The sequence below is a fragment of the Aricia agestis genome, chromosome Z, assembly GCF_905147365.1.
Source record: "Aricia agestis chromosome Z, ilAriAges1.1, whole genome shotgun sequence".
NCBI lineage: Eukaryota > Metazoa > Arthropoda > Insecta > Lepidoptera > Lycaenidae > Aricia > Aricia agestis.
Genome location: NC_056428.1, coordinates 21,726,895 through 21,746,988, shown reverse-complemented (window position 1 = coordinate 21,746,988; position 20,094 = coordinate 21,726,895). Strand labels below are relative to the sequence as shown.

The following is a 20,094-nucleotide window of genomic DNA, read 5'->3' as shown; positions in this document are numbered from 1 at the left end:
TTGATCCTATTTTACGTCATATGCGGTTTCAATAGCTAATGGAGAGCGCTAACGCTGAAAGGTATTGAACTATTGACGTCAGATCTCAGAGAATTCGATTTGTCAAAAGACATCGTCATTTTAAATATTGCTTGTTTTTTGTTATTTCAGCAAGATTATCCAAGTATATAATTAGAAAAATAATAACATTACATTATTTGAAACATATTAGCGAACAAGAAATTAAAAACTTTTTTTTATATTAAATAACTGGCAACACCTATTTCTATGACCGTATTGGATCCAATCTCTCAGCAAATGTCAAAAAGGGGGAAAGCGCGGGAACTTGCAAAGAGCGGACGCGGTATTTTGAGAAAATATTTCAAAATTACTTTTTATTTGTATATAGTTAATTAAATAGTGTAGTTTTAGTTTCTTTTTCTTTTCTGTAGTTCATCTAAGTTTTATTTTGGTAAGTTTTTATTTTATACTGTAGTCTTAGGAGAATATTATGGAGGAGCCCGACCCGGGGGGACCTGGTCCCCCCGTTGGTCATTACGTTACTATTTCCAACGAATCAAGCATGGATACGGATACCTCTTGCTCCATAAACAGTCGTAAACGTCCAGCAGTTTCAAAAAAAAGCTGTAGAAAATGCCAAAAAAAAATTAAAAGAGACCCAAAAAAGGCTAAACCAGAAATGCCTCAGCGATTCTGAAATCCAAAATCCCATCTCTAAACAAGATGTAATAGTGGAAACCCAACCTAATCCAACCATCGTAAATGCTAATGAAAAATCCCAGGGCTTAGATTCGCGGGTCGGTAGAACACTGTACCTATAAAGATACAGATTCTACACCATACATTGTTCATGTTCAAAAGGTATCAAAATCGCCAAATGAAAACATCAATTTTCATCCAATTGTATTTGGTCATTACTTGAAAAAGAATAATATTCCAAACATAGTAAATGGTAGCATTAAAAAAATTGCCAGAAATCGACTATCCATAGCTTTTTCTATTCAGTACCAAAGCCCAATAAACCCCCGTCTTTGGCTTCATCTTATCGTCCGATTGTTCTCTCCTCCGTTTTATTGAAAGTTGCTGAACATTTAGCTAAAAACAGATTAGAATGGTTCGTGGAAAATCATAACCTCTTATCAAATACACAATTTGGATTTCGCAAAGGCAGAGGGACCATAGATACGAGGGCTGCTATTTATGTATCCGGAATTAAAAAAAGAAACAAACATATATCATTTAATATGGTTTTATTGCTTTTCAAAATATTCGCCGCGATGATCGACACACTTTTGCATACGCTGGAACCAATTTTCATAGCACTTTTTCCATTCTGATTGAGGTATCTCCAAAACGTGCATTTTGAACGCATCAACAGCCTCTTCGCGGCTCGAAAAACGTTGACCACGTAATTTGTTCTTCGCGTATGGAAATAAAAAGAAATCGTTAGGTGCCAAATCAGGGCTGTACGGCGGATGACCAGTCAATTCGATCTTTTGACCCTCCAAAAACTGAGTTGTTTCAGCTGAGGTGTGACAGCTAGCATTGTCGTGACGTAATATGATTTTTTTTTTTTTTTTTTTTTTTTATTAAATAAGGGGGCAAACGAGCAAACGGGTCACCTGATGGTAAGCAACTACCGTCGCCCATGGACACTCGCAACATCAGAAGAGCTGCAGGTGCGTTGCCGGCCTTTTAAGAGGGTATACGCTCTTTTCTTGAAGGTTTGCAGGTCGTATCGGTCCGGAAATACTGCTGGTGACAGCCCATTCCAGAGTTTTACAGTGCGCGGCAGAAAGTTACGCGAAAAACGCACTGTGGAAGACTGCCACTCATCAAGGTGATGAGGATGGTATGTTTTTCGCGTGGGACGATAGCGAAAAGTTGCAGGTGGTATGATTCCGAACAATTCCTCAGAGCACTCCCCGTGATACAACCGATAGAGGATGCAGAGTGAAGCAACATCTCGGCGTAATTCCAGGGGGTCCAAGCTGTTTGAAACACTATGGCAGTCAACAATTCGAGCAGCCCTTCGTTGGATACGATCCAGAGGGAGCAGTTGGTATTTTGGCGCCCCTGCCCAGAGATGAGAACAATATTCCATATGAGGCCGAACCTGCGCCTTGTAGAGTTGTAGGCGTTGGTCCGGACTGAAGTACTGTCTCGCTCTGTTAAGAACGCCAAGCTTCTTTGAGGCTAATTTGGCCTTACCCTCAAGATGATATCGGAACTGGACTTCGCTCGATATGTTGACGCCAAGTATCTCAATGCTAGGGGAGATGGTTAAAGATGTGCCCTCGAAACGAGGATAAACGACCATTGGTGACTTTTTAGTGGTGAACGCGCAGACTTGTGTCTTGGCGGGGTTGAATTGGACTAAGTTACGTCTACCCCATTCAGAGACCTTCTCCAATGAATTCTCCACCTTAGACACAAGTTCGTTTCGACTCTCAGTGACATTTTGCCGAGAAATATTAGGGGAGCCGGTATATACAGCATCACCTGTACTATCATCCGCATAGCAATGAATGCCTTTGGTTTGTAACATGTCATTGATATGCAGTAAGAATAGAGTAGGCGATAGCACACAGCCCTGAGGGACACCAGCATTAACAGACTGAGTTTCCGAGCATTCGCCGTCAACTACGACCTTTATGCTTCTGTCTGCTAAGAAACTAGTGACCCACTTATATAATTTCTCGGGTAGCCCGTATGATGGAAGCTTTGATAGCAGCGCTTTATGCCAAACCCGATCGAAGGCCTTCGCAATGTCCAAACTAACAGCCAATGCCTCTCCCTTCGACTCAATTGCCTGAGCCCAACGATGAGTCAGGTATGCCAAGAGATCACCAGCCGAGCGACCCTTACGGAACCCGTATTGTTTGTCGCTTAGCAATCCCTGGCCGTCCAAGTATCGAAGAAGCTGGCTATTGATAATGGATTCCATTATCTTCGAGAAGAGAGAGGTTATAGCGATTGGTCTGTAGTTGGAAGGATTTGAGCGATCACCTTTTTTGGGGATCGGGTGCACCAAGGCTGTCTTCCAGGAAGCCGGGACGATGCCAGTGGAATAGGAGAGCCGAAAAAGACGCGTCAAGACCGGAGCCAACTCTGGAGCACACTTTTTCAACACAATAGGCGGGATTCCGTCAGGCCCACTCGACTTTTGGATATCAAGGGAACAGAGGGCTTTTCGCACTGAGCGCTGATGAAACCGTATATCCGACATGATGCTCGTGCATCGCGGTATGGTCGGCGGTTTCTGCCCCCCGTCACCCAGGGTCGAGTTTGACGCAAAGAGCTTGCCCAGAAGATCGGCTTTGTCTTTTGCGTCCTGGGCCAACGATCCATTTCCTACGTGTAGGGATGGTAGGGTTGGCTTGCAGAAATTTCCTTCAATAGCTTTGGCCAGAGACCAGAATGCACGGGTTCCCGAGGGGAGGCGCTCAAGTCTCTTGCCAATTCTATTGACGTGCTGTTGCTTTGCCCGAGTAATCTCTTTCTTGAGGGACCTAGAGGCAAGGTTGTACTCCTTTTTATATGTGCTGGTATTTAAATCTCGAGCAGACACTGCGTTGGCCCAGGATTGGTAAGCCTCCTGCTTCCGGCGAGAAGCTTTTTTGGGGGATGAACCAAACCAGGGACGAAATCTGCCGCCAGTTGGCACTACAGAGGTCGGAATGAAAAGTTCCATCCCCTGCATCACCACATCGGCAACAGAGTTGGCAGTGTTGTCGAGATCATCCGGCGAGAAGCACACGTGCCCCCAAGGATAGGATGCAAAAAACGACCGCATCCCATCCCAGTCTGCTGACTTGTAGTGCCACACACGACGGTATTTAACAGCGCGCTGTCTTAACACCGTCGTAAGTGGCACAGAACTCCTAACAAGGCAATGATCCGATGAACCAAGTGGTGCGGTTACGGATATTTGGTAGCCGTCAGGATTTGAAGTCAGCAGGAGGTCCAACAAGGAAGGATTCTGACCATCCACATCTGGGATTCGCGTAGGCGTAGTAACCAGTTGTGTCAAGTCGTTCGCAAGGGCAAAGTTGCAGACAGATCTCCCCGCGTGATCAGTTTTACTGGAATTGAGCCAGTCGGCGTGGTGGGCATTAAAGTCGCCAAGTATTATGATCTCTGCGGATGGGATCTGCCGCTGCACAAAATCTGAAGCAGCTTGTAGGTGCTCCAAGAGTCGGTCCGTCTCGGGGTCACCACTATGGGACCTATATAGGCACGCATAGACGCGAGGGTGGTCGTCGCAATCTATGCGGAGCCATAAGTTTGATAGGTCCATGACCTCAAGATTGCTGAGGCGGCGAGAGCTGATATCATCTCTGATATACACACACACTCCAGCTTTGGGTAGAAAGGAGTGCTCGAGGTAATACCCTGGGTGGGAAAGGTATGATGTGTCACTCGGAGATGATATCTGCGTCTCGGTTAAAAAGAGCAAAGCCGGCCTTGCCGTCTCAAGGTGGTAATGGACGGCATTAAGGTTGGAGTGTAATCCCCTGATATTACAAAAGTCCATGTTTAATATCGAGGGGGGTGCCTTTGTGTGTTTGCTCTTGCCCCGAGCAGATTGGAGCGCAGTTTTGCCCTCCCCAGAATACGAGGGGCAGCCTGGACGTCCACGTTCAGTTCCAGGGGTTCCTGAGCATGGACGTCCAGAGAGGGATTCTCCAACGCAGTTGGTACCCTCCTGGGGTAACAAATTGTTTTTCAACTGCGGCATTTCTAGGGGGGGGTAGGGGATTGGGCCTCCGGTAAACTCACTCACTCGGCGAAACACAGCGCAAGCGCTGTTTCACGCCGGTTTTCTGTGAGAACGTGGTATTTATCCGGTCGAGCCGGCCCATTCGTGCCGAAGCATGGCTCTCCCACGTATTAAATTCTGATTTGTCGGAGATTCTGCGTTGTCGGTTGTCCTTTCTTATTTCTTCAAAGACTTCTGGTAAACAAATGGTCGTATACCATTCAGAATTAACCGTTTTACGATTCTCTAATTGCACTGTAGCCACATGTCCATTAATTCCAAAAAAACAGGCGACCATTTGCTTCAAAGTACTTTTTGCACGAGTAACTTTTGTTGGTTTCGGCTCATCTTGGAACACCCACACCGTTGACTGTTGTTTAGTTTCGGGGTCATATGCATAGATCCAAGATTCGTCACCTGTGTAGATATTATAAACGGCTTTTGACGTACCACGGTTGTATTTTTTTATCATTTTTTTGCACCAATCGACACGAGCCCGTTTTTGATCGATTGTCAAGTTGTGCGGAATCCAACGCGAACATATTTTTTTTACAGCCAAATGTTCGTGTAATATCTTATGTATGCTCGTCATACTTATGCCTAAGGACGCCTCTATCTCGCGATATGTAACATGACGATCACGCATTATTAGTTCCCGCACAGCATCTATATTTTGTGGGACAACAGCTGTTTTTGGGCGACCTTCTTTATTTTCATCCGTGAGCATAGACCGCCCACGATTAAACTCACTGTACCAGTGATAAACAGTGGTTTTTGATGGTGCTTCATCTCCAAAAGTTGCGGTGAGTTGAATAAAGCACTGTTGTTGATTTAGCCCACGCCGAAAATCGTAGTAAATCATTGCACGAAAATGTTCACGCGTTAAATCCATGGCTATAGCCATGGATTTAACGCGTGAACATTTTCGTAAGAATACATTTTGTTTCATGTGACTGTCAATTATTTTTCCATTGTGGCGTCATTTTGAAAATTGCGTGTCTTCATTATAATGAAGACACGCAATTTTCAACGCGCGCACGCGTTAAATTCATGTGACTGTCAATTATTTTTCCATTGTGGCGTCATTTTGAAAATTGCGTGTCTTCATTATAATGAAGACACGCAATTTTCAAAATGACGCCACAATGGAAAAATAATTGACAGTCACATGAAACAAAATGTATTCTTCAACCAAAGAGTTCTATTTTCAAATGTTGTAATTACTTTTTAAATATTGTTCTTGTAAGTGGCCAGTTCCGGATACATAAATAGCAGCCCTCGTAATATTGCGATATTAACCACATAATATATACGCATTGCATTCTCAGAAAATAAATCTGTGGTTGCAGCATTTTTGGATATAAATTCAGCATACGATAATATTATCATAAGTATTTTAAAAGAAAAGCTGCTTGACCTTGGCGTTCCCTTAATTTTAGTTAATTTTATTATTAATATTTTGTTTAAAAGAGTCATCATTTTAAATAACTCTCTAAAGACAAGAACTGTTAGAAAAGGTTTACCTCAGGGATCAGTTTTAAGTCCCTTACTTTATGATATTTAAATACATCTGATTTAGAAAGTGTTTAGATTTAAATATAATAAAATTATTACAGTATGCAGATGATAAGGCCATATACGTTATCAATAATTCTATAAATATTGCATGTCGTGAGCTCTCTAACTCCTTAAAACAGTTAAAATCTTGGATGGACAAGTATGGTTTAGACTTGTCGATCAATAAAAGTTCCGTTGTCTTATTTACCAGAATGCGTACCGTTTTTTATGATGGAGCGCCAATTCCAGTAAAAGACAAAGTTAAATTCTTATGGCTATATTTGGATGGAAAATTAAATGGCAATGCACACGTTGATTATGTTTGCTCCAAATGTGAGCGGCTATTAAATATGATTAGATGCTTATCTGGTGTTTGGTGGGGATCTCATCCATTTGCAATGAAATTGATTTATAATGCAGTAATAAGGAGTGTCCTGGATTATGGCACTTTTCTTTTGGAACCGTGTAACGTAACTGCTATCCAAAAGTTGGACAAAATACAAGCGAAAGCCTTACGTATAATTTGTGGAGCCATGAGATCCTCTCCAATAAACGCACTCCAGTTGGAATGTTGCGAACCTCCCGTTCAACTCCGTCGACAATATCTGGCGGACAAATATTTCGTTCGCTGCTACCAATTAAAAACTCATCCGTTAATTCCGAAACTTAAAATTTTATTTCGTCTCTGTTTTAGTAATAACAAAATATATTGGCATCATAAATCCCATCCCTTACTTCTATCGAGTTATCGTAATTTTTTGATTCTTGACGCTCCTACTTTCGGTGCTCCAACCTTTCCATTATTTAATTCTGCATATGAAGCTCTAACGCTTGTACCGGATATTAGGTATGATATTGGCATTAAAAAACTGATATGTATTTTTCTCAGTATATATTTAAATACATAACGAATAATAATTGGCAGGGATGGCACCATATATATACAGATGCATCTAAGAATAGAGATAGTTGTGTAGGAGTTGGTGTCTACCATTTGCAATATAAAATTACACAAAAAGTAAAGTTTCCTCCTGAAACTTCTGTTTTTACTGGGGAGTGTTACGGCCTTTTCAAGGCTGTTGAGTATATTTTACTGGGCAGGCTTGAAAGGTCATTAATATTTACAGATTCTTTAAGCGCTTTACAAGCTCTCAGCAAATTTCCGTTTAAATTAAAAAATTGCTACTTATCCGATTATTATTCAACTTAAAAACCTTTTATATCAATGTAAGCTTCGAGGCTTTTCAGTGACTTTTATATGGATTCCAAGTCATTGTGGCATAGTCGGTAATGAGTTGGCTGACAAATTGGCGAAAGATACTGTTTCCAGTGGTGACGTGTTCCCCTTTCATAATTACGCGCATGATTTGGCTGCTCTTGCACGGAGCTCCCTTTTGAAAGCCTGGAATAAGTCATGGTCCTTGAGTTGCCAAACAAAAGCGATACAATATCGGAAGATTCAACCGGAGATACCCACTAAGCCCTGGTTTTTTTAAATTTTGCTATCTAAAAATATTACATCGTCTATTATTCGGATGAGATTGGGTCATTTGTGCATTCCAACGCATCTTAAGAGAATCGTTGTTAGAATTGACGAGTTATGTGACTGTGGAGAGGTTGGTGACTTGAACCACATTATCCTTTCGTGTCCCCTCCATGATCATTCCCATTTGTATCATAACTTATATTTAATCCCTATCCCATTTCCTACTTCTGTAAATATTCTACTTAGTTCTAATGATAAAAGTGTATATAATTGTATATCTAACTACTTAATCTAAATAGTATTAATATTTAGAATATAGGATCGAGACGTGTAGCGCCATCTACTGGCAGGAGTTTGCACACTTGCAAATATTCACTAAACCATTAACTGCAATCCTTGCTAAGAGACGGCGCTTTATGTCGAGAAGCGCCATACGGATTGTAATGTGAACTTTCTTTCATTAGTTTTGCCATGTTGGCGAACCTTACACACAGTAGGTGTTTTGATTTTTAAATTTGAATACTGATTTGATTTAGTAATTTATTATGTAATGTTGGTAGACAATGTTAACATCCTTTTACATTTTGATTTTAATTTGAATACGGTTACTGATTTGATTTATTAATTTGTTATATTGTAATGTTGGCAGGCAATGTTATAACTTGAATACGGATACTGATTTGATTTATTATTTGTTAAGTTATGTTGGTAGACAATGCTAACTTTATTATTAGCTTGATCATGATTGGCGAGCTTGTACACAGTTACTAATTTGACTTTCTTTTACTACTTTAGCCATATTGTAAATCCTGTTTATAGGTGCGAATTTGATTATGATCTTTACGTTGATATGTTGGCAAACCTGTTAACTTTAACCAATCAGATTTGAAAGATTGTGTAAAGTTAAATTTAGTTAAGTTGGTACACAGTGCTAAGTTTGTTATGATTGGTGGAACGCAAGCTGGTCAGGCTTGGACATGCTTCTTGGCGGGCTTTGGTGTTAACATTTTCGAGAACTGAAAAGATGCAGATTCTGTTCGAGGGCCATCCAAAGGATAGCCACCAAGAAACTTGACTGTTCCCGTGATCAAAATGTCCGAGGACCAAGAATGCCCTGATGTACCTGCTCTGGCCTCTCCTTTTCCGACATATACAGGGTGTAACAAAAATAAGTGATAATACTTTAGGGTGTGTACGTGTTCCTTGTAGAGAGTTCACTGTGAAAGTAGCAGCGCTGAAAGACCAAAATTTTTTTTCACTTTTGTATGGGGAAACTCGCGACGCTCGGGCCCTTGCCCATACAAAATAATGTGAAAATAAATTTTGGTCTTTCAGCGCTGCTACTTTCATGGTGAACTCTCGACAAGGAACACGTACACACCCTAAAGTATTAAGTATCACTTATTTTTGTTACACACTGTATATATTATTCCTTTGTTGTAGACTTTCTTAAATAACAAACTATTTTAATTAACTCTTTTTCCAAATTCCGATATCTTTTATTCCTTCCGCCGTTCCTTACCTTTTTACCTCGTCTGTGGCACAACATACGCATCCCTTGTGTCAAGTTGCCAAAACAGAAAAAAAAATGTCAAAAATCTATGATCAAGGAAGAAATGAATCATAATAAGTCTATATTACATTATCCAATTTATTTGACTCAATGATCTCGGATCCAATATAAGTATATGATAATCTAATATCCCCCTAAGGGTCAATTATTCTAGCACAGAGTCGAAGCGCATCGAAGCGAATTATTAAAACTGCACATAACAAATTCATCCTTAACTCCAAAGCGTTAACGTACGTTGTTACTTCTGATAATTTAAAAATGCGCGCGCAACCGCGCGAATTGACGTGAATGCGTCCGAACAACGCTGATTGGCCTCGCAGAAGTAATGTATGCGTTACGCTCTGGAGTTAAGGTTGAATTTTCTGTGTTCAGTTTTTGCGAATTCGCTTCGCTTCGACTCTGCGCTATTATAACTTGACCCTAAAGGTCAGTGTTGCCAGACGGCCAACTCGGTTTCTCCCCAAGTGTTCCCCGAAATCCCCCCAAAATTCGGGATTTCAAGAAAAATCCCCCCACAAATTATAAAAGAAAAATTTTGTACATTATGAATGGGAATTTCACAAATGGATACGATGAATGTACACTATTTCTCCAATAGCGTCCAATCTTAATAGAATCAGCATCTTCGCGAGCTCCTTGATCATTTTTATGGTTCCGTAAGTCGTAACCAAAGGGTAAAAACGGGCCCATAGTACTTAGATTTCGCCGTCTGTTCCCAGATTTTTTCCTCCAACAATCCCCCCAAAAAATTGTTCCCCCCAATACCTAAAAAAACCCCCAAATTTGGGGGGATTCCCCCCAATCTGGCATCACTGCTAAAGGTAGCGGTTGACTCATGAGTCCGGGCGTTCGCTGCGTTGAGCGTGTGCCCGGCGCGGCTGCCCGTCGCAGGCGCCCGCGCCGCCATGCCTCGCCCTCGCCATTTATAGCAATCGTGCGACGGCCGACGGCTGACCCGCCGCAACGCAGCGCTGCTCTATGGGTGACGTCATGAAACAAGCACGACTCGCGGGTGGACACGCTTAACGCAGCGAACGCCCTTATAGTGAATCATGATGAAATGTTGCAACACGGAAGATTTTACCGTGGGATCTTACCACCTTAATTTCTACGGTAATAAGGGTCAAGCAATCATCATTATGTTATTACTTCCATGCGGTTACATCTCGAATTGCTCAGCCAAAGAAATAGATTGTCTGAGCTGAGTAAGGGTTGGTACTACTAATATATATATTCTGTGGTAAGGTTTAATTAGCGCATGTACCTATCTTCCATTAACGGATAGGTATATTCAGGGAAGTTGATTCCTAGGCAGAACATGGCGGACCTAACTACATAATTTGGTCGGTTACGTCAAACCTAGCCATCAGATCACGACTAGTATTTTATTGTATAACCCATAGACATAATATAATGCTAAAGACCAACAAAGAGTGCGAGAGAGAAGAAAATCCTTTATGGAATTATAACAAGATGAAAAGAGAGAGGCAGTCTAATGAAAATTGTAACAACTTTTATTTGACAGGTCGTCAAAAGTCGTCAAACGTTTTTATGCCCTTTCGGTATTTGCAATTTATTATTTAAATCGTATGTTATTTTCAACAAATACTATTATATATAACAATAATAACTTGTGCTGTGAGTGATTGCAGTGTAAATCATAGGAATAATCCTGAAAAATATACATTCACCCGTAATTAATCTTCATGTCCTAATTGCTACGATGTGTTTATTTTTGCTATATTCTGGTCTTTAGTTCTCTATTTCAAATAAAATATTGTGAATCCTCCCTTTTACTTTCATATTTTGCGTAACTAAAGGTACTATTGTTCCTATATTACACAAATTTTGAAGAAAAATTTTTCATCAAAATTTCTTACATATACGCTAGTGCTTGAATCAAATTTATCGATATGCTTATCGATATTTTACAATAACATAAATCTAAAATAAAAATCATTTACCTTTATATTTATCACCTTAAGCCCGGCCGCACATTATCCGAAATTTCTGATCAGAAAAATTCGGACGCCCGGCGGAACGCACTCTGTTCATACATTTTGTTGTAGACCCATCATACTAAAAGAATTTCTGACGTGTCAAAATGTATGAGCGGGGCGGGGCGTCCGAATTTTTGTGATCAGAAATTCGGAAAATGTGCGGCCGGACTAAAAAGGACATATTATCTTATTTTAACTAATATAATATAGTATAGTATAATATAGCTAATATAATATAACTACTATAATATAGAGTGACTCTAAAACTAGAGGAAGGTTTATATTTATATATCATAATCATCTGTTTTACAGATTCCCTCAAGATCCTCTAATAAGAGGAAAATGGCTGAAATTAATTGGGCGTGTTGGTTGGAATCCCAAGAAAAATTCAACAATATGTAGGCAAACATTTCATTGAAAATTTTTAAAGAAAAATTAGAATAAATACTATTTTGGTTAAAGGAGCTATCCCAACTTTATTTGTGCCAGTAAGTTTGACATACTGTTGCACTTGTTACTGAAGCAATTATTAAAAATAAGCAATTATAAGCAATTAATGCTTTTTAGTTCATTTAAGATTATACTATATGAACTAAAAAGTATTAAATAATCCTTATTCTGTACTCAATCTTCATAATTTTGAAGTCGGTACCAGTCCTAAGTATATAAGTTGCTGTTATACCTATTCTGTCAGAGAACTGGCGATTAGGTTAGCTGGTACCGATTGCAAAATAATGAAGATTGAGAACAGAATTAATACTGAGTACAGAATAAGAATTATTTAATACTTTTTAGTTCATTTAAGTATAATATTAATATTGTCATTGCCTTGGAAGTCGGTTTTAATTTTTTTTTTTAAATAATAATTTTACTCATTTTAGCTGTCCTTAACGTTTTCTATACTTACAGTTGGTGTTTTAAAAAATCAAAATCAAAATTGCTTTATTTCTGAACAAATCTAAAATAAAATATATTTTCAGAATACATGGTGCCTACCACCGGTTCGGTAACTAAGCCGACGAGAAGAACCGGCGTAAGAAACTCGCACGCCCACTTTTTACCAAAAAAAGTGAGAAAAAAAATAATCTTTTAAAACAAAATTTACAATGCTGTAACTAAAAATTATACAATGTAAACATAGATAGATACATAATAATTGTAAGTCATGTAGAAGTAGCCTTGCAAGCAGTCATTCAGCATTCTACTCCCAAGATGTGCCATCAATTATGAAATCATTTTGGCTTTGGCACAAAACGTTCTTTGACTACTTTTTTAAATTTATTAATCAAAAGATTTTGAACGTTTTCTGGGACCATATGTTCCCATTTGAATATCAAGGAGTCACTTCGATTTCTCATTGTTTCCATCACCAGACCACCACTTTTGTGAACATGATACCTACTCGGAACAATACAATGTACAGCAAAAGAAAAAATTTGAAAATCGGTTCATAAACGGCGGAGTAATCGTTGAACATACATAAAAATATATCCACAGGCGAACGTCTAGACTCCTCCTGTTTGGAAGTCGGTTCAAAATAATTGTAATAAAATATTATGATATTTTATAATATGTATTTAATTTAAGAATAAAATATAATATACTATGTGTGTTGTTTACTTTCAACGTTTACTTTCAATGTAAGGACTGATTTACCAGATAGATTTTACCTGAGCAATAAATAAGTAACTTTATAATGTGTTAAGTGTAAATTATTTACCCCTATAAGAACCTCATGTCATAACATATCCGACGATTGAAAAATCATTCCAAAAGAAAATGTGTATCTACTTTTCAATCGTCACCTTTTTTGCCAATTAAAATTTATGATACCTATATAATATATACAAATCTATCAAAGTTGCATATTATTTATTTCTTAAAGAAACTCAGGTTAAATAACTCGAACGGACTAAACTATCGATAGCAAAATACTATACTATCGATAGTAAAATATACATCACTAGCACACGCACACATTGAAAGATCAAAAATGGTCACGCATTTTCGAGTTGTCAGGTGGTCTTTACGACAGTATATATTATGTCTATGGTATAACCCAATCAATTGACGTAAATCCGTCAACTGCCTAAGAATCAATATCCTGGATAGTACCTACTTTTAATAGCTACCAATATATTTAACTATATCTAATTTCTGATCAAAGATATACTTACCAATGTCCATTGTCCAATGGCTTCCCTACCAAAGACACCTAGATAAGTCAAACACTTCCGCCGACTGATCTTAAAATTTTGCTCCGCCTGGACAAACTAAAACTAGGTAAGTTTCGAATGTATTTCTAGAAATTTCCTATATCATAGAATAGACATTTTATTAACCGACTTCCAAAAAGGAGGAGGTTATTTTATCTCTCTACACTGTAATGGCCGGAAGTCATTAACAACGTGGCCGGACATTCCATACAAATTATATAAGTGTTTGTCCATCACATTGTTTATTTTCTTGAGCGAAATTTTCATAATTTAAAAAAATACTTAAAATACCTATAACCTAAATGTAGTTAAAATCATTCTTTAAAAACCCTGTCGGCCTATTATGACCAAAAGTAAAATTATTGCACAGAAAATAATATCAAGTATGTATGAATATACTTACTTAATTAATTAAAATGTTGTAAGTACTAGGCGTAATAGGTATCGTTTTGCGTACAGATTAACATTTTAGATTTTAGAATTTAAGCTAAGTAGATTTTGGCGAAATAATATAGAATTAGCGAATAGGCTGTGTTTCGTCATTTAACTATGTAGGCAATGATATTGTACTTATACAGATCTGTTACGTCCATATAGGGTTGCCATCCGTCCGGATTTCCCCGGATTTGTCCTAGTTTGAAGGGACCGGGAACCGTCCGGCCGGGTTTTTGAAAAGCGTCCGGGTGAAATCCAAACACTTTTGATGAGAGTAATTTAACTTTTAAGTCATGCAGCAATAAACGAAAGATAAAAACTCGCTAAGCAACACACGGTTTCTTGCACGGACTTGAGTTAGTCAGATTTTTACAAATTCTTGTTGGAAAAGCAAAAATTGGCAAGACGTTATCGTAAATACTGTTTAAGAGGTGTCCTGGGAAATAACCACATTTCGGCCAAATGTCCGGGAATTTTGTCGTGCCTGACCGGCAAAGGGAATTTGGGTGATGGCAACCCTACGTCCATACTATTTTCCGGCTTAAATCTCTTCCGAACAATTTTCAAATTCAAAATTGCAAACATTGACAAATTTGACAGATAAATGAAACAAAAGATACGAAAAACCATTTACAGAAAAGAGACAGTTATATTTTTAAACGTCGAATCGTATCGCTGTCTCTTTCTTCGCCTGAGCTATGACGAAAATTCGATTTTTTCCAGATTGTTCGAAAAAATAATTGAAAATGTAAATAATCGAGGTATTTATTGCAATCAAGACATGTGGTAAGAGATTCCAAGTGTTTTGTTTTCTTTTGAGTCATAATTGGTACATTTTCGAAACACGCACGACGTCATTTTCAATTTATTTAGGTAAGACAAGACGCGGCACGTTCGTGACTGCGCTCAATGCAGACTAAATAACAGACGGCCCAATTGGGCCGTATTTGAATTTTCACAACGCGCGCGGTAGTAACATATCTGCTTTGAGTTTTTCATCATATGTAGGTAATTACTATTGCACTATTTGATTCAAAATCTAAGTTAAACAAGGTTAAACATTAGATTAAAGGAGTGAGTGAGACGGGCCGTGCCGGGGCTCAGCGTGCCGGGGCTCATCGCAATAATAATAAGGCATATTATGCCGATACCTCTTGAAAATGATTGACACAAATACACAATGAAAATGTATTTATTTAATAAAATAAAAAATAACGCACACTATCACAATTTTACTAACTCACACTATAATGCGTTTTGTACATTATACACTTAGGTACAATTTGCTTATTGTCTATTCCTTTAGATTTTTTAAATCTTTACAATATAAGAATCCATACCATAAAAAAAAGTATAAATCGTTTATGATTCGTCCAGGATGGATTTACAGTTCGACAAGGATTTCTAGTTTCTATGAACGTGGCGAGAAAAGGAACTAAACGCTTCTTTAATACAAAAACGTCATTTTTGACATGTGTTTGACAGTTCTCGTTTACCAGCAGCGCTCCCGTCAGTGTCACCCACGTTCATTAAAAGCCTTGTCTGTCTGTATATGCGCCCGCCCGACCCGAACCAAAGGCCCGAACGAATGGTTTGGCAGCTGCACCGCGAGATTACAAGCTGTTATAGTAAATTTAATATTATGTACATACAAAGGGTGAACATGACTAGTGATTGGACAGTACTACGACCTCTAGTGACGGTCTCTATGGCTCAGTTGGTGGGCTGTTGGTAGCTCAAACCGGGGGTCACGGGTTCGAATCCCGCCGACGGAACAAAAAAGTTTTCAATGTTCCCGGGTCTGGATGTGTATTAAATAGTTATGTGGATCATATAAAAAACTTAAATATATGTAATATGTATGTATAGTATAAAAGTATTAAATATATTTTCGTTGTCTGGTACCTGTAACACAAATCCTTCAGGTACTTAGCACAGGGCCAGACTGACGTGGTGTAAAGCGTCCATAGATATTATTAGTCATTGGACAGAGCACAAAAACACTTTATTTATTAAGGTTGCTTTAAAAAATTATGTGTTTTTGTGCTTTGTCCAATGAATGGTACTTTCCAATCACTAGCCGTTTTACCCTAATCTCGCGGTATAGCGGCCAAACCGCGCGTTCGGGCGGGTGCATATACGTCATATACGTCATATAATAACGTCGAATTTCTAAAAGTTGCCAAACCAGCAGCGTAGGCTTGAATATGCGATGAGACAAATTACATAAAATTTAATAGATCAACGTTATGTAAAAGCAATATTGCCAAACATGATCACAAAAGTATACCTATACCTACCTACATCTATACCTAATATAGTCTTATTGGATATTCCGTTTCGAAGTGAGAGAGAGGCGTGGAATCTAATGCGCACGCACTTGGGCATATTACTTATATGCGTAGCTGGCCGGTTTCAAGGAAAATAGGCGTCAACAAAACTGTTTAATTATAAAAATATTCTACATCTACCATCTCGTAACTCTATGTTCCCGAAACAACTTTGTCTTCGCTAACTCTTCTAATATATTCAAGTATGCATATATTCAGAGCATACATAATTAAATCTACGTGGAAGTCGCGCAAAATACCATTGCTATAATAATGGACGCTGTTAAGCATTCGTGTACTAACCCACATAAAAATTACGTATTGAGTTATGAATGCAGTTATGTTCTTTAGATGATTTAGAACAAGACTGCATTCAAAATTTATCAACAAAAAAATTTGTGGGTTAGGACACTAATGCTTAACAGCGACCATATACAAGTCTATATTCACTTAATAATAAATGCTTTAGTCTATTTCTAGTTTTCTGAAACTACCTGTGACCAAAGTTACGTCGGAATTTGATTTCCTTGACGATATGATGCCGTTGGTGCTCAGGATTTCCATGGAATCCAGGGATAAGAGGACCTTCCTCTTCTGGAGGAGAAGATCTTGGGTGTATGTGATCATCTCTTCTAGAGGAATCTTGCCACCGAAGTTGGTTGGGAGAACTCGCTCTTCGACGTGATTGCAAAGGTTCTTTGTGTTGGTGTGTACCTAGAAAATGAGATATGGAGTTGATATTTATCACAAGTTTCTGTTTACTTCGCCTATGTAAATGTAATAGTTATCCCACGGGAGTGTATTTTTTGTTAATTAAGTTTAAAGACATACCCCGCTAAAAATTGTAATAAGTGTTAGGAGTTAGAGTTAGAATTGCCAGCAGCGATTGAGCTGATGATGAACTATACCTAGGCTATAGCTTAGAACACTCATGAGTCTTGATGATGTCAGCTTTGAAACAAATAATACGAAATCAAAATCGGTCCATCCATTTGGGTGCTACGATGCCACGCTTAAAAACACACAAAAAAGGTAGACAATCACGTCAAACTTTGCTACTCATTATGCAAAACGTAGATTACCTAATTAAAGCTAAATCCCAAACTTAAAAAAGTAGACTCTACTTAGTAGAGTATGATGTACTATGTACCTACCTATGTATGAAGTTCGCAAAAATTAACTCACTTGTAATCGCTGTCCCATTTTGGGTGAAACTTTGGTCATACCGATGTCTACGATGTATTTGAGGGCGGCTGGAACGTTCACCAGTTGGAAGCTTTTGTGTCGCATCGGCAGTGATTGCTGGAGACAAAATATAAGTTTAGTCACAAAAATCGCCTAATATTAATCTAACGGAAAAATGTGAAGTTCGAAACTGTTAAATGTTTAAGGGTCGCAAATAACTAACATAATATCTTCAACTTGAACTCAAATAACCAGACAGTGGTTTACAAAGTCTTGTCGCCTTTTTGATCCATAATCATCTGGGGGGCTATTATCGCATAAAAAGCAGCTGTGTAGATAGCCTTTCCAATCTGAGACTGTCGGAGTTCATTCCAAATAAGTCTCTGGTGCTAGACCAATCTAAGATTGTCGGAGTTCATTCCAAATAGATCCTTAGGGCTATAATAATATTATGTTCTGTCGAGGTTTTGCCTCCTTATAACAGGGTTCTCATGATAGTCATACGGCTAAGGCCCTACACTCACTTGTGACACGACAGTCAGAGAGATTATTATCGCTGTACAAATGAAGATGCACATACAAATATTTTTATTACAATTATTGTCTGTTTAGATACAGTCCTGTTTTTAGCGACAGCTCTACCACAATAGACATAACTACCAGTGGCGGCTACGCTTACAAAATACAAAATGTTCTATTTTTGATTAACTTTACCAAAAAAAGAAAGTTGTAAAGCACTGAATTATTTTAAACAACGCCAAGCGCGTTATGACCTCGACACCAACTTGACCTGTCGAGCCTATAGTTTCTGTGATCGCGAGTGTGTCAAAATATTCATTTTAGTGAGTTTTAAGTGCATATTTGAAACTTTTAGGTCAGACGACGTAACACACTCAATTTGGTGACGCTTGTTAGTTCATACGTTATGCAACGTGTTTTACATTTTAGTTTAAAGTAAATTGTAAAATTTCGTCGTTTTTTGGCTCAGATTAAAAGCCAGAATACTACAGTATGTGCCAAATAAGGATAATAATTATAACGGTAGATGCTTAAACAGATAATTATGATGTAATACTAGATAAGTATACAGATAGTAACGACGATAGGATTCTTATCAAATGCGAGTGTCCCTACGCTGCTCTACAATCTCCTCTTTTAGGGCGTTTCGCTGCGTTGTGCGCCTGGACGGCCACCCGCGAAACGTGCTTTTTTCATGCACAGCGTGAGGCGGTTCAGCCGTCGCTCGATTACTATGGCGAGCGGCGTGCGCACGGCGCGGGCGCCCGCGCCAGGCAGCTGCGACGGGCACACGCTCGACGCAGCAAATGCCCTTACCCTTAGTCCTTACTCCTTACATAATACTACGAATCGGGAACTTTAAAACTCTTCTTTAATATTTTTTATTACTTCTAAGTCTAGTTTGTAAATTCTCGAAAGAGGATTTAAGATCATGTCCATAGCTATCTTGATATTGAAAATTATGAATTATGATGATCCACAAGTTGAAAAACACCGTAACAGGTAGAGTCAAATAACAAATTAGAAAATGCATCTACGCATCGCGTTGCGGTTGACTTAGGATTAGAGAATTTCCTTTAATAGAATAGGTAAATTATTAATTTATCTTGCTTGAAGGCGATATTATATCGCCACCATAACACTCTTCACGTTGACTCATGATGGATAGCCATTACCACCATGATTGTGAAGCTGTCTTTGCATGCACAATCGACGTCGATGAGCAATCATAGACGAATATGCACAAATCGCCTATATTGGCAAACGATGCAAATGGGTCACCTAAAAGCAACTACCGTCGCCCATGGACACTCGCAACATCAGAAGAGCTGCAGGTGCGTTGGTATATGTTAGGAAGACGTATAATCTCAGTTTATGATTAACAATCTCAATATTGTCTGTGCCTATTGAATCACCACTAAGCGTTTTAATAATGACATCACAAGAATTTCATGTTTGCGAAGTAAACTCGAACTCAGGGCCGCGTGCAATAGGAAACCGATTTTCTTTAATTCTATATAATCTTTAGATGTATCCGCCGTATTAATTTTCAATTGAAAATGAAATCTAATTTACGCTTATTGAGCTTTGCCTATTAATATTCATTAGAAATAGTAATTAGATCTACAGTATCCTTTTGTAAAAAAACTTCAAGTTGTCGTTTTCCTTAGAGCCAGGCCACAGCCCACAACACTGCTTTGCGGCGTCCTATCACAAAAATAACATCGCACAGAAATGCGATGCGTTGTCACAACGCAAAAATGTCATCGGAAATCTCGCTGTCGCGTTGCGAATTTCCACGATGCGTTCTGCGAAATCGTAGATTTTTACGATGCGACGCCGCAACACACTGTTGTGGCCTGGCCCTTAAAGTCGAAACCGCACTTGGGCCTGTCCACATGTCTACGTCACGACGTCGTCTACGTGGAACGGTGCGCTAACGTGCAAATTTACGTTAACGTAACGTGAAAATGCACATCACGATGACGCACCGTTGCACGTCGCCGTGCCTTTGAACTTATCAAAAAATAA

At 38.8% G+C, this 20,094-nt stretch overlaps 1 protein-coding gene across 1 annotated transcript in view; it reads right to left on the bottom strand.

The window, feature by feature from the left end:
- Positions 1-16,768: 16,768 nt before the first annotated feature.
- LOC121738612 (retinaldehyde-binding protein 1) overlaps positions 16,769-20,094 on the bottom strand; it is a 52,509-nt gene continuing 49,183 nt past the window's right edge. Inside the window, exons 6-7 of the mRNA XM_042130784.1 lie at positions 17,545-17,661; positions 16,769-17,073 (exon numbers count right to left, since the gene is read on the bottom strand). Coding sequence (XP_041986718.1) covers positions 16,825-17,073; positions 17,545-17,661 — 366 coding nt within the window. The 3' untranslated portion in view covers positions 16,769-16,824. The remainder of the gene's footprint in view (positions 17,074-17,544; positions 17,662-20,094) is intronic.